Source organism: Rhodamnia argentea, chromosome 1, assembly GCF_020921035.1.
Source record: "Rhodamnia argentea isolate NSW1041297 chromosome 1, ASM2092103v1, whole genome shotgun sequence".
Taxonomy (NCBI): Eukaryota; Viridiplantae; Streptophyta; class Magnoliopsida; order Myrtales; family Myrtaceae; genus Rhodamnia; species Rhodamnia argentea.
This window is the reverse complement of record NC_063150.1, coordinates 26,552,412-26,565,363: the sequence shown is the minus strand read 5'-3', so window position 1 is coordinate 26,565,363 and position 12,952 is coordinate 26,552,412. Positions and strand designations below refer to the sequence as shown.

General features: G+C 37.9%; 1 protein-coding gene and 1 long non-coding RNA gene across 2 annotated transcripts in view; one reads left to right on the top strand and one right to left on the bottom strand.

Moving 5' to 3' along the window:
- LOC125313590 overlaps positions 1-3,020 on the top strand; it is a 108,406-nt gene extending 105,386 nt beyond the window's left edge. The window contains exon 4 of the long non-coding RNA XR_007197253.1: positions 2,922-3,020. This is a non-coding gene — a long non-coding RNA (uncharacterized LOC125313590). The remainder of the gene's footprint in view (positions 1-2,921) is intronic.
- Positions 1-7,663, bottom strand: part of LOC115753688 (disease resistance protein L6-like) — a 420,087-nt gene extending 412,424 nt beyond the window's left edge. The window contains exons 1-3 of the mRNA XM_048273242.1: positions 7,572-7,663; positions 6,074-7,169; positions 5,502-5,843 (exon numbers count right to left, since the gene is read on the bottom strand). Of these exons, the coding sequence (XP_048129199.1) occupies positions 5,502-5,843; positions 6,074-7,169; positions 7,572-7,582 (1,449 nt within the window). The 5' untranslated portion in view covers positions 7,583-7,663. The remainder of the gene's footprint in view (positions 1-5,501; positions 5,844-6,073; positions 7,170-7,571) is intronic.
- Between the last annotated feature and the right edge of the window lie 5,289 nt (positions 7,664-12,952).

Sequence of the window (12,952 nt, the reverse complement as noted above, 5' to 3'; positions counted from 1 at the left end):
AACTTCCTATGGCTTCATATTTATATTTACAGTTGGTCAGCATCCTTTTTTCTCTTTTCTGGTAAATCCCCCTGCAAACCAAGCACAAGCAGAATGGGTTGCAAACAACCCTTTACCTGAACCACCTATGGTTGATGTATTTAATTGTGTGAATTGACTGTTACGTGTTAAGCCATGGAGGTTCAAGTTGGTTGGATAACTACATATAGTGGATAAAGACTTCCAGCTAAGCATTACGAAGTTCACTTGCTGGAAACTTTATGGGATTAGTGATACTTTCATTTGCAAGCACTTGAAGCTCAAATTTTATGGCATCTAATCTTGAAGTACTAATGCATTTGAAACAGGTATATTGATCCTACGAGGCCAGATATGTTGTAGGCTGTAGCCAATTCTAAAATGTCTAAATTATGCTTTTTGTCTTAGCTGGACAGAGTGGTGCAGAGTTTTCTAGGCACCTGTTGTGGAACTGGTACCAGAAATGGTACCACCCCAAAGTCATGTCCTATTGATTCTCTTCTCCATGACAAGTCGTGATTTTTGGTGGTCTAACTTTGTCTTGGACTCAGATTATACAGACATTCAAGTGGCCTACGGTATCAATAGCAACTCTGACATCTTGTCTGAACACTTGGGTGATTTAAAATGTCATTTTTGTTTGTTGGTTTCTTGCTGAAAAATGTCCTGAGCCGATTGTGACATCATGCCCATGAGTCGTGGCTCTTTTTATGATTTAGTTTCTCCTTCGCTATTAATGAATTTTGGGGTTCAAGGGGCAATTTCACCATGAACCTGGAATTTTTCGTTAATGTCATTAGCAGGATGTGATTCATCCCACCAACATCCAAAATTCTTCTCCTGGAAGAATTAAAATGTGCCCTGGTTGTAAATTCAGCCCCAATCCCACCATTCCATATTATTAACACCTTTTCTTGGGGGTGAGGGTGGGGTTGGTTTTGTTGTGGCTGTGGGGTTTGGTTTTGGGGAAGTTATGGACGGGATCTTGACAGAGGGACGCTAGACCTTCAACCCTCATGGAGACAAAGGGCTGTTTTATTGTTAACCTTCTTTATGTGAAATGTCAGGTTGAGGATGTTTGTGATGGATCTGCAGAAGATCCAACGTGCAGCAGGTAAGGCGGTAGTTTCAGTCGTAGCAGCCCGTTACAAGCAATTACTTTGTGGATTTGTTAAGATCAGTGTGTTTCTGCAAATTGGGAAATGGTAACAGCCTCGCAGACCATTAGTCTACTATGGTATGGAATTAATGGCGGAGACATGCAGATTGTGCACAGTCGTCATGGACACATTATTGAAGGAATACGGAAGCGAAGACAAAAGTAAATCTTATACTTTCCAGGAATTCTTCTGCTTCTGCATTGAGGCTGCGTTAAGAGTCCGATGCCAAGAGCAACTTAAAGTACAATGCTCCTAAGTCAGCAGCTAATATCTCGAAGATCATTAGGTAGCTCTGGACCACGTAACACATTCTATCAATCTGTTTACCGTGTCCACCACAAGATGCATAGGATCTCTACTGAAATTCACTTGGAATGCAAATAGCATGAAGTTGAATATATCGTCCTTGCAAATAAAACTCTGTGACACCTATTGAATGAATGTGCTCGCAAGTTTACCTGTCAATCTAATTTGGGGCCCGTGGCTTTGTTTACCAGACTTGATAAAACCTAACAAGGATGTGTGGATGCAATGCTGAGCTAAGGCATCCATAGCTGAATCACGCTGCTTTTTTCCTTCATTTTTTTATACATTTTTGGGGGTTGAACTCGTGTTGAACTGCACATATTTAGCAGCTGTGCGTGAATTCTGGACCTGTAAGGCTTGCACGGTTTGGCAATTAACGGGTTCAAACAGAGACCGTCTAGGGAGACCACTTTTCAATCGGTGACCCTACCTTCTACTGCCGGCTCATTGGCACATAAGAGATTTCTCAGCGCAACCAAGCTCTTCAACCGTCCCCTGGCAGGAAATTATGCAGATTAACAGTTAAATCAAGCCATCTTGGAAACAAATGATGATCTTGTCCGAACTTTGTGTCATTTCAATTGGCAACCTCTGATGAATTTCAACTTTTAAGAGGTAAATAATTTCATGTCATCTTGGCATAGAGATGTTAGAATGATCTGAATGTCTTGGAAACGAAAGCTGTAAGCTTTTACCTTCTATTTCTGACATGCAGGAATCAACATTAGCGGAAACTTGAAAAACTGAAATTCCTTCGTCATTTTAAAGCATAGACTGGCAATTACAAGCATTCAAATCTCATTGTGCAAGAGACCAGCTAAGTCCTTGACACTGTATAATAAGCTGGCGTTTGTACGTTACAGTTAAAGCCAGAGTACAGCATCAAAATGTGGGACACGTATACATGAATTCCGACAATGATTGTTTCTTGTGTTTGAGTGCCTATCACGCTCATGAGTAAGATTACCTTGAACACCATTTTCGCATCAAACGAATACAGGGTTTACCGCCCCAAGATTGTGAGGGAAAACGGTCAACATCAAATTTCATCATTCATGCCTTTCTTCAGTCTCCATCTATACACCTTCCCAATTAGCCACAGCTTCCTGCACAGAAAGTTTTTTGTAAGTTTCTTAAACCTTAATTCGTCAACGTTAGAAACCGGCAAAAGCTGGTGTTTGAGATGTCTCCCTTAGCACTTCTTGTCAATCCATTCACCTAAAAGAGTCATCTAGTATAACTTGAGGTGAATGAAAGGTCTTCTATTGCAGATAACCACCTAGGCATAACCTTTTGGAGAAAATGGAGGCAATAACGGAGATCGCACGAGGGTCGATTTACATTATTTCAGACCCCAAGTGAGACTTATGATATGTCCTAGGCACCAATATTACTAAACTTAACCTTGACTATAAGATGATTTATGATACCTTGGAGATGGAAGTTTTGCTGCACCAACTATTGATGCTGCTACCCAAGTGAAATTCCTCTTTCTCCATTTTATAACTTCTCCTTAACATATGTAAATCACACTAAGAAGCACAACTTTCCTGGAAAATGCTCTGAACATAAGCATATTGATACATAGTATCTGTCTTCATAGTTGCAACAATCTGTTGATTATGCCGCAAAGTTCCAGGATGAGAACCTTAGTGCTATGACCTTCCAACACACATTCCATCTAATTGTTTACAGTATAACGAAGTCATCTCCAATGCGAAGCGAGGTTATCGACTTCAAAATATGTGAAGCCGCAAATCGACTGGGATCTCTAATAGGTTGTCACATAATAGAAAAAAATGATGCGATCAACATGCTTACCTCCAGCTGGGAAACATAAAAGCAAGGGGAAACCATCCAAAGAAAATATAGCTGAAAAAGCCAAACCAAACTTTAAAAGAAAACAAATATTTTTACAAAATTAAGAACAGTCTGGTTATACGGAGGTACCATAGTTCCAACACCTTCATTAGATTTTCAGACATCAACTCATAAAAAGGTTAATAAAAAGTGCAGAAACTTCTCTGTTCATATCTGTGAAAAGAGTTTAATTGTTAAAAAGGGAAACATTGGCTGTCAGATGAAATAAGTTACCTCAATTTTTTTGAAGTATGAACACAGCGGAACAATTTGTGGTCGTGGATCAAGAAGCTTTCAAAAGAACGTGCACTTATTCCTCATCTTCACCCTGCCATTCGTTGTCTTCTCCCTCAGATTCAGATTACCATTCGTCATCTTCTCCCTCAGATTTGACTCACTTCTCTGAAAAAAGCCAAGAAATGGCCTCCACATTCAATTTCCCACAACGATTTATGTTAACATCTCGCAGTCCCTTCAAGCTTGACAGATCAGGCAACTTGTGTAACAACACACAGGAAGAGATCCCCAATTCTTCCAAATATTGTGACAGTTCCCATTGAATTTCAACCAGATTACAACATTTACTTATGACAATCTTTTGCAGTCCCTTCAAGCTTAACAAATGAGGCAATTTCTGTAAAGATCCAAAGGAATTAATCCACAATTCTTTCAAAGATTGTGGTAGTTCAAGTTGGATCCACATTTATGTAATTCAAACCTTTGCAGTCCCTTCAAGCTTGACAAATTAGGCAACTTTTGTAAAGATCCACAGGAAGAAATCTCCAATCCTTCCAAAGATTGTGGTAGTTTGCCTTGTATCTCAATCAGATTGTCACAATCATGTACTTGAATACTTCTTAGTTTGTTGAAATTACTGAGATCAGGTAATATCTCCACCCGCTGAAGGTTCCCAAGCTTCAATTCTTGTAGGTTCTCCAAAAGATCAAGGCCTGGAATCACTGAAATTGCAGAACACCAAATCACAAGAGATGATAGTTTCTTTAAATTCGATAGATCCATGGAACAAAATGACTTGCAAGAATTCAAACTTAAGGATAATAAACTTGAGGGAAGGCTTGGGAGGCAATGCAAATTACGGCAGTTGAGGGCAAGTTTTTGGAGTCGAGGGAGGAGACTACTAATATCTGTCGGTAAGGTGGTCATGTAATCAGTGGTCAGGTCCAGAGTCTCTAGTTTGCTTAAATTCCCAATCCACCGTGGCATCGGATCTTCTTCTACAGGCTCATCAGATTTCACATCATAAACAGGTCGGCCAAACCACAGATATAATTCCTTTAAATTAGCAAGGTTTGAGAGATCTGGAAATGTGTGCGTGAACAGCCTAGACAATTCCAGAGTGATAAGACTTTCAGGAAGCCTCGGCAGTGCGTGTATATCCACCCCCTTCAATCTCAAGCTCCTCAGGGATTGATTCCTATAGATGCAATTGCCAATTATCACATGGACTCCAGGCAATGTTGTACGTTCGCCTTCTATTTTTTCGAGCTTCTTAATCGTCCAAAAGGCATCAGGTATTTTCCTTATGTCACTATTCCACATCTTCACTACTTTCAAATTTTTCAACATTCCGATAGAATCAGGTAGTTCTTTGATGCCCGTGCTAGATATATCCAACTCAATCAGCGATTCCAAATTCCCGAATGTATCCGGAAGTTTCTCCAACGATCTGCATCCTACTAGAGATAGGTATTCAAGGCTTGCAAGATCTCCGATTGTGGGGGGAAGTGCAATTTGCTCACAGAAAGATGCACTGAAAATCCTTAAATTCTTGATTCCTTGACAATTAGGGATTTCCTCAATTGCAGTGTGATCAATCTGAAGTTCTTTCAGAGCTTCAAGTTCACCAAACTCTTCCGGCAGCCTCCAAAGACGCCTACAATACCTTAAATCTAAGGAATTTAAGCCTTTCAATTGACAAATCGACCGATCGATTTCAACTAATTCGCTGCAGCCCCGTAGGATCAAACATTCTAAACCTACATGAGCAGAGAAGTTGGGAGTTCTCTCCAATAAATGGCAATCGGTCAAATTCAGAACTTTTAAATTTTTCATCACCTGTAAAACAAAATTCATGCAAAGATTACTTTTGCATCAAATAAGACGGAATAATAAGTGTTGTCTAGCATATAAACACACCTTCATGTGGCTCCACCCCTCCCAATCATGCGTAATTTCACTCTCGGATAGATCAAGAATGACCACATCCTCCATGGAAAAATTTGTAATATTAAATGTTGGGGGAATTTTATGCCAAGAAAGCCATCGTAATCGTGGAAGGAGATCTGAATTCTCATTAATTGGAAGAACATTTGATGGCAATTCGTCCCAAAGAAGCCTCTTTTCTGCATGAAAGTTTTCCAGCGAACCGTCAACTTCAAGAAACCTTAGATTTGATAGTCCCATAAAGCCCTCACAGGTAAAAAAGTAGTGCCTCTCATGGTCAAACTTGAGACGAAGAGCTTCAACTTCTTTGTTTCCCTGCCCAAAGGAAACATTTCAAAACAAAAAAAGCCAAAGGGAAACCCATTTATTCAAGTCCGCCATTTTAAGGGGTTGAGTTGAGTATCATCATTCCTTTAATCATAAAAGAGCAAAAATATTGGTTGAGTAGATCACAATGGTAGTACAGAACACAAAAGGTCACTGCCTTTTTTTGAAAAGAAAATGTCCATAAGTAACTTGGAGATTTATTGCACAAGGTATTTTACCTTATATTTCCTCAGCAAATCCAATCCTTCCTTATGATCCCACACCCTACTTTGCTTCTTTATTTTCATGTTACTTTCTTCACGAACCATTTCTCTTCCGAAGTCTCTGACTTGGTCGTGCATCCACACTTTATTATCCTCTGTAATCTTAATCAAAGACATGTTCTGCAAAACTTCCATGGCATCTTCCATAAAAAAATTAGATTCATCCCAAAAATGGGCCAGAATATCTTTGTCATATCCAATAAAAAGACAAGCGATATCGAGGAATATATGTTGTTGCTGAACATCTAATGCATCATAGCTTATTTTCAACTCACTCTGAATTACTGCATGTGGAACATTTTCCAACTTCTTCAATGTGAGATCCCACTTCTCCTTTTTAGTGCGACATAAAAGTGATCCTATGACCTCAAGAGCTAGCGGAAGACCTCTAGCAATTTCTATCGCTCTCTTGGATTGGTCGATGTACACATACGAAGGATAATCTGTTCTGAAGGCATGTCTGCTGAATAGTTGAAGAGATTGATCATGATCCATGCCGCTAAGCTCATACCTAAGGTCCACTTCGGGAAAACCAAGAATATCTTTGTTTCTTGTAGTAATAATAATTTTGCTCCCTCTTCCTAACCAATCACACTTACCTACAAGTGCATCAATATGATTCCCTTTATCCACATCATCAAGGAGGAGGAGGACTCTTTTATTAGACAACCTGTCTTTAATTGTCTGTATCCCTCCATCAATATCTTTTATATCAATGCATTCCCTTTCGAGGATGTCAGAGATGAGCTGATTCTGCAAGCATCGAATGCCATTAGTTTCTGACCTTTCTCGAATATCGCAAAGAAAGCAACAATTCTCAAAGTCGTGTGAAAGCTTATTGTAGATAATTTTGGCAATAGTCGTTTTTCCGATGCCACCCATCCCGTGGATTCCTATAATCCGTGTTTCACTTGTCCGAGCACCTATCATTTCCATGATTGCATCCACATGGTTGTCGACATTGACCAAGCAATCTGATACCACCAGAAAAGCCTTTTTCAACTTATTGAAAACCTTCTGGGTAAGTTTTCTTGCGAACTCACCTTCTCGCCTAGTGTTTGTTGGAGGCAAAAGACAATGAGTTAGAAAACTGTGTTGACTTGAACTATGCTCTGACAGGATGAATTCGAAGTGTGTTCTTCAAGGATTTTTTCCATTGCAGATGGATTAGTACTTAGAGTAAATGAATGAACTGAACCGGAAAAAAGCGTTGCTTGGAATAAGAATGGACAAAATCGGGATTGTGCCATTACTGAGCGCGTTTTCTACAGTATAACTTCAATGCCACAGAATTCAATTTAAACAAGGCTAACACAGATCTAGAGAAGAATAACTTCAATAACACAGAATTCAATTTCAACAAGGCTAACACAAATCTAGAGACGAAACCATATGAAATGCAACGAGTTTCAATAATCCAAGGCACATAAGATGGAATGCTAAAAGCAGTCACCTGTTGGGCATGCTATGCAGGTCCCATCCGTCTAGAAACGATACTTGTTCGAGAGCAGCCTTCCACTCATGTATTGTCTCTTCGTCATATCGCCGCTTACCTACAAGTGAACGCCGCTTACTTACAAGTGAACGAAATGCCTTTCCATATACCCCAGTTTGGTGTCGAACCTCTGAGGGTGCCACATCATAAAAAATGGGCATGATCGTCTGTCCCCCAGTTTTCTTGCACTCCACCATTTGGGCCAGTTCCTTGAGACACCGTGCGCTAGAGGCATGACCTTTGGAAAATATAGGTATTGAGATCTTCGACCGCTTAATTGCTTGGAGAAGTTCTGGGCTGAACTCTTCCCCCCTGCGGAGGCCTTCATCGTCCTTAAATGTGCGGATTCCTGCATCTACCAGACTGGTGTAAAGGAGGTCCTTAAATGTGCGGATTCCTGCATCTACCAGACTGGTATAAAGGAGGTCCGTGAAACCTGCTCGAGTATCAGGTCGTCTGAAGCTCAAGAATACTTCGTAGTCATATCCTGAAGCAGCAACTCGGTGCATCGCATCATTTGCAGCTGCCCTGATCTGACTTGACCTTCTCTTCAAAAGAAAATTGAATAATATAGCGGCAAAAGCAGTGGCAGCCAGCGATGGAAAAAGTTCAGAAGCCATAGTTAGAAATGGAGATCTCTGGAAGTCGTGAAGAAGCCAGCAATTGGCTAAATATGCAACGAGTCGTCAGGCCAGGTTGCTAGAACTGATCAATAAAAACGACTCGTTGCTTCCAGGCTGTCAAATACAAGCATTATATATTCTCCCGGCGCTACCGTTTGAGTCTGGTTCAAATCACCAACAACACATCTCAGTCAAATTCCTAGAAAGCAGTTCTTTTTTCCTAAAGACAAAAAAGACTGATTGAGACTTAAAAAATATGGGTTCACCTTCATCTGGGTCCTTCGGTTTTGAAACCAGAACTTGATTTGCTTCGACTCCGAAACAGGTCTCCCCCTGCTCAGCTCCAACGTTTGTTTTTGGGTCAGGACCAGGACACTCCTTAGAGAAACTAAACGGAAATGGAAAAGGAGCTGAGATTTTTCATCTCGAATTGAAGAAATCCACACAAAAGGGTTGCTAAAAATTTGGGAGAGACAACCGCTTCAAGTTCTCGAATTTGATGCGGATTGTCTGAACGAGGAAGAAGTTGAAAGGAAAGAGACAGATGTAGTGGGAACTGCAATGATGCGTTTCAGAGGATGGGACCCAGTCTGCTGCAGCGAGAAAGAGAAGGGAAATGAGTTTCTGAATAGTGGGTCCCACTCTGAAACGTGTCGACTGATTAATGGATTGGGTACGCCCTGTTGGTACTACTAGACCGCCAATATTTTTGTCTATAAATTATCGCCGGGGTGTTTCAAACGTCGACGGGAGACCGGCAGCGTGTTTAATTTGACGTAGCACGTTACAGGGTTTTGCTTTTGCTTTTGCTTTTGAAAAGAAAAGTTCCGACTCTTTCCGAATCTCGAGAACATAAACTTATTTTTTTCCTGACGTCAATTCTCGAGATATGAGCCTTCCCTTTCCCTATATCGAATAAGAAAAGTTAATACTCCCTGCCCATATATTTGAATATTTATACCATGAAAACATTTTTTTATCACGAAAAATTTTAAACTGATATAATTGTGATAAATTTATATTAAATTATTTTTTTATCATCAAAAATCTTAAACTAATATATCTATCCTAAATTTATCCTAAATTAATTTTTTTGAGCACAAAAAATCTCAAAGTGATGTACACGTGACAAATTTACCTTCCGTTAAATTTGATTAATATCACGAAAAATTTCAAGCGGATACACATACGATAAATAGAGGGTAAAAATCTCAAACCGATACACCCGTCAATTGCCACGTGTCATACAACTTAACACTTTAATAGTTAGATTTAACGAAACTAACGGAGGGTAAATTTGTCACGGATATATCGGTTTGGGATAAATTTGTCATAAGTATAATAATTTATGATTTTTTATGGAAAAAAATAATTTGAAGTAAATTTATTATAGGCGTACTAGTTTTGAATTGTCCATGGCATTAACCATATATTTTACGATAAATTTGACCTTAAAGTGATGCATTTATAATATATTTATCTAAAATTAATTTTTTTGGTCACCCAAAACTCCAAACTACAATAGACATGATACATCCGTCAATATTTACCATGAAATGGTTGGACTGGATGATAGATAGCAATTAGAAGTGTCAAACAAGTGAATTAAGTTGGGTTTTAATCGGGTCAAATATGGTTCAATTCTTTTTTACCTATTTTCATATAATACTAATTTAACGACTCATACCCGACACATACTCAACCCAACTCATATTACTAAAATACTTCCATATATAATTTAATTTAGCAAAACTCAAGAATTGTTAAAAAAAATATTATATTACTAAAGCATTGTTGACAATGTTATAATTAAAAAATAAAATAAAATATTAATTTTATAAGATAGTTAGCCAGCTCATTTATGATCCATTTAAAATCTATTTAAGACCCATTAAGATGTTAGTGACCCATTTATGATCCATTTGAGTTTATTAAGCAACTATTTTGACTCGCACTCTTAAATATGAGTTAAAATATGGGTTCTTGACCCGTTTTGCCATCTCCGATAGCAATCTCAATTAACATGGCAAGTCCATGTGTAAATTCATATCAATTTTAGGTAAATTTATCAGGGGGTGCTAGTTTGGAGTTTTTGTAACTCAAAAATTAGTTTAGGATAAATTTGTCGTAATTATATAGATTTTGGATTTTTTTTCATGATATTAATTCTTAGAAGATTAAAATTTACTTGTTTTACGGGATATTCATAATTTGAGATCTTGCACATTTCTAAAGTTTCATTCACCAAAATCGAGTTTTGATCCGCATAGTGTAAATTGAAGTAGTGAATGAGTAGCCTTGACTAACCATCGTTACTATTTTACCACTATAAAGTCTTAAGTAAATATTAACATTGTTCTTGTTCCTTCTTCGATTGACTCTAATAGAGAGAAATTCCTTCCGGCTAATGAAGATACTACTCCAGTCTTCCCATTCATTCCTAGTGAATCTTTCTTCTCCCTAAGAATTGAACGAACCAAGTTCACCTATACGAGAGAGTAAAAAAAAAAAAACAACAACAACAATCAACTTCTCACTTTGGATGTCCCACAATTCTGCTAGTTTAGAAACTAAGGAAAAGGACAGGGGTCGCTAGGTCAAAAAAGCGATAAGTAACAAATCTCCCCAAGTATGATTTGAACCTCACCCAATCGGTTAACGGTCGATCGTTCTACTACCGAACTACCGAGGAACAAGGGACTTAAGTAAATCGACTCTCGCTCTTTGGACCAAACATTTGCTTTTATAAGGGAACGAGTATTTTGTCTAGGACATTACGAGGTGCTTACGTTTATGTAGTCTCGGTTAACAACTATAACTCATGGACGAAATGACTCTTTTCCCGCTATGAATTCTTTTTTTTTTTTGGTAAGGATTCCCGCTATGAATTCTTAGTAGATTGTTAAATCTGTTTCAATTGTACGAGTAGCAATGTTTATTTATCGATTACGTACTAACAAAATAATCGATTTATCGTGCTAAGTATTCTTGAAGATTACAATAATCATTTACTTTTAGAAGTGAATGAACGTTAGTAGATTATGTGTTGGTTATATATTTTTCTAGTAAATCGGTTAACGGTAGTAACTTTCGAAAGCAATAGCTAAATCACAGCTTTATAGATTATTAGCATCGTTTCGTATGAACGTTTATTTGTTAGGAACGTACCAACATCTTATATGGAACTGTCAAGTGGGTACATATTTAGGTGGATCGATTTTATGTATTTGTTTGCCCGTCAACAAAGCGATGGGGATACTCTGCCTGTCCTTTTTTAAATTTGTTTTATTTATTCACTTTGCTATATCTTGTTCTTGTCCTAATAAGGTACGATTTTAATATTAGTGCCAAATTTCTACACAGCTTGATAACTCACCATGCAATTAGACATTGCTAGCATACACTGGTCCGGTAAAGTTACTAATTCCCCTGGTCCGTAGAGATAACTTACTACCTCAAAAGTGGAAATACATTGAGAAGTTAATAATTTTGGTAGTAACTTGGTACTCTGCTGCTACGATTTAGCTTTTACTAGTAAACTTATGAAAAGCTTCAAATGTTACGGTTACTATTACATCGTAAGTTGAATGGTGAATCAATCACTCTAGATTTAACTCCATATTATAATCTCAAAAGCGAAGCTATGTTGATAAGTTACTAATTTCAGTACTTACTATTCACGCCGCTGAACTTTAGTTTTGAGTAGGTAAATATATATGACAAAAGATGCATGAGTTAGTATTACATTGATGTCGTCATTGAATCATAAATTAGTTACTCTAGTGATAACTTAATATTATTACTTTAAGCAAAGCTATGTTGGTAAGTTATTGAATTCAATGGTACTTCCTATGACACCGCTAAGATTCAGTTTTGACTAGTAAACTTAGGAAAGGTTTCATAAGTTTCTATCACATTGACTTAAAAGCATAGCGATGTTGGTAAGTTATTGACTTCAGTGGCAATTTACTATTTACATCGCTAGGATTTAGTTTTGATTAGTAAGTTCATAAAAAAAAAGCTTCATGAATATTACATTAGCATGGTAAGTCGCATTGTAAATTACTTTGTCAAGTAATAATTTATTATTGTTAGCTTAAAAGCGGAGCTATATTTTTACTTTCAGTTGTAACATGCCATCACATTAAGTCGTAAGTCGAACCTCAGTAATAATTTACTATTACTACCTCAAAAGCAAACTCATGTTATTAAAGGGAAATGAGGGACTTGGGAGCAGCAAACCAGATTCTTGGGTGAGTATCACGAGAGATAGATAATAAGAAACTGGTAAAATTGTCTCAAAAGAAGTACATTGACATGGCATTGGACAGATTTAGAATGTAGAATGCAAAGCCCAAAAACACTCCTTTAGGAGATTGCTTCAATCTCTCGAAGGAGAAGTCGCCAAAGATAAATGCAGAGCGGGAGTAAACCGACAAGTGAAATATGCATTTCATCTGTTCAAATAAGTATTGCCAAGATGATTTTGAAACATTTAGAATGAAAGAATCATCGGTTTCACTATATCCGTAGCGGAGAATTCAAGCGTAAGAAAGAGGAGGCAAATATAGTATGAGAGAGACATAGAGAGAGCTCGCTTTATGCCGCATGATATTTCCCAAAATTTCGCAAAGAATGCTAAAAGTGCGAATGATAACTATTCTGTTACTTGAATTAATTTTTTGTCTTTCTATTATGGATGAGTTTTTGAGCAGA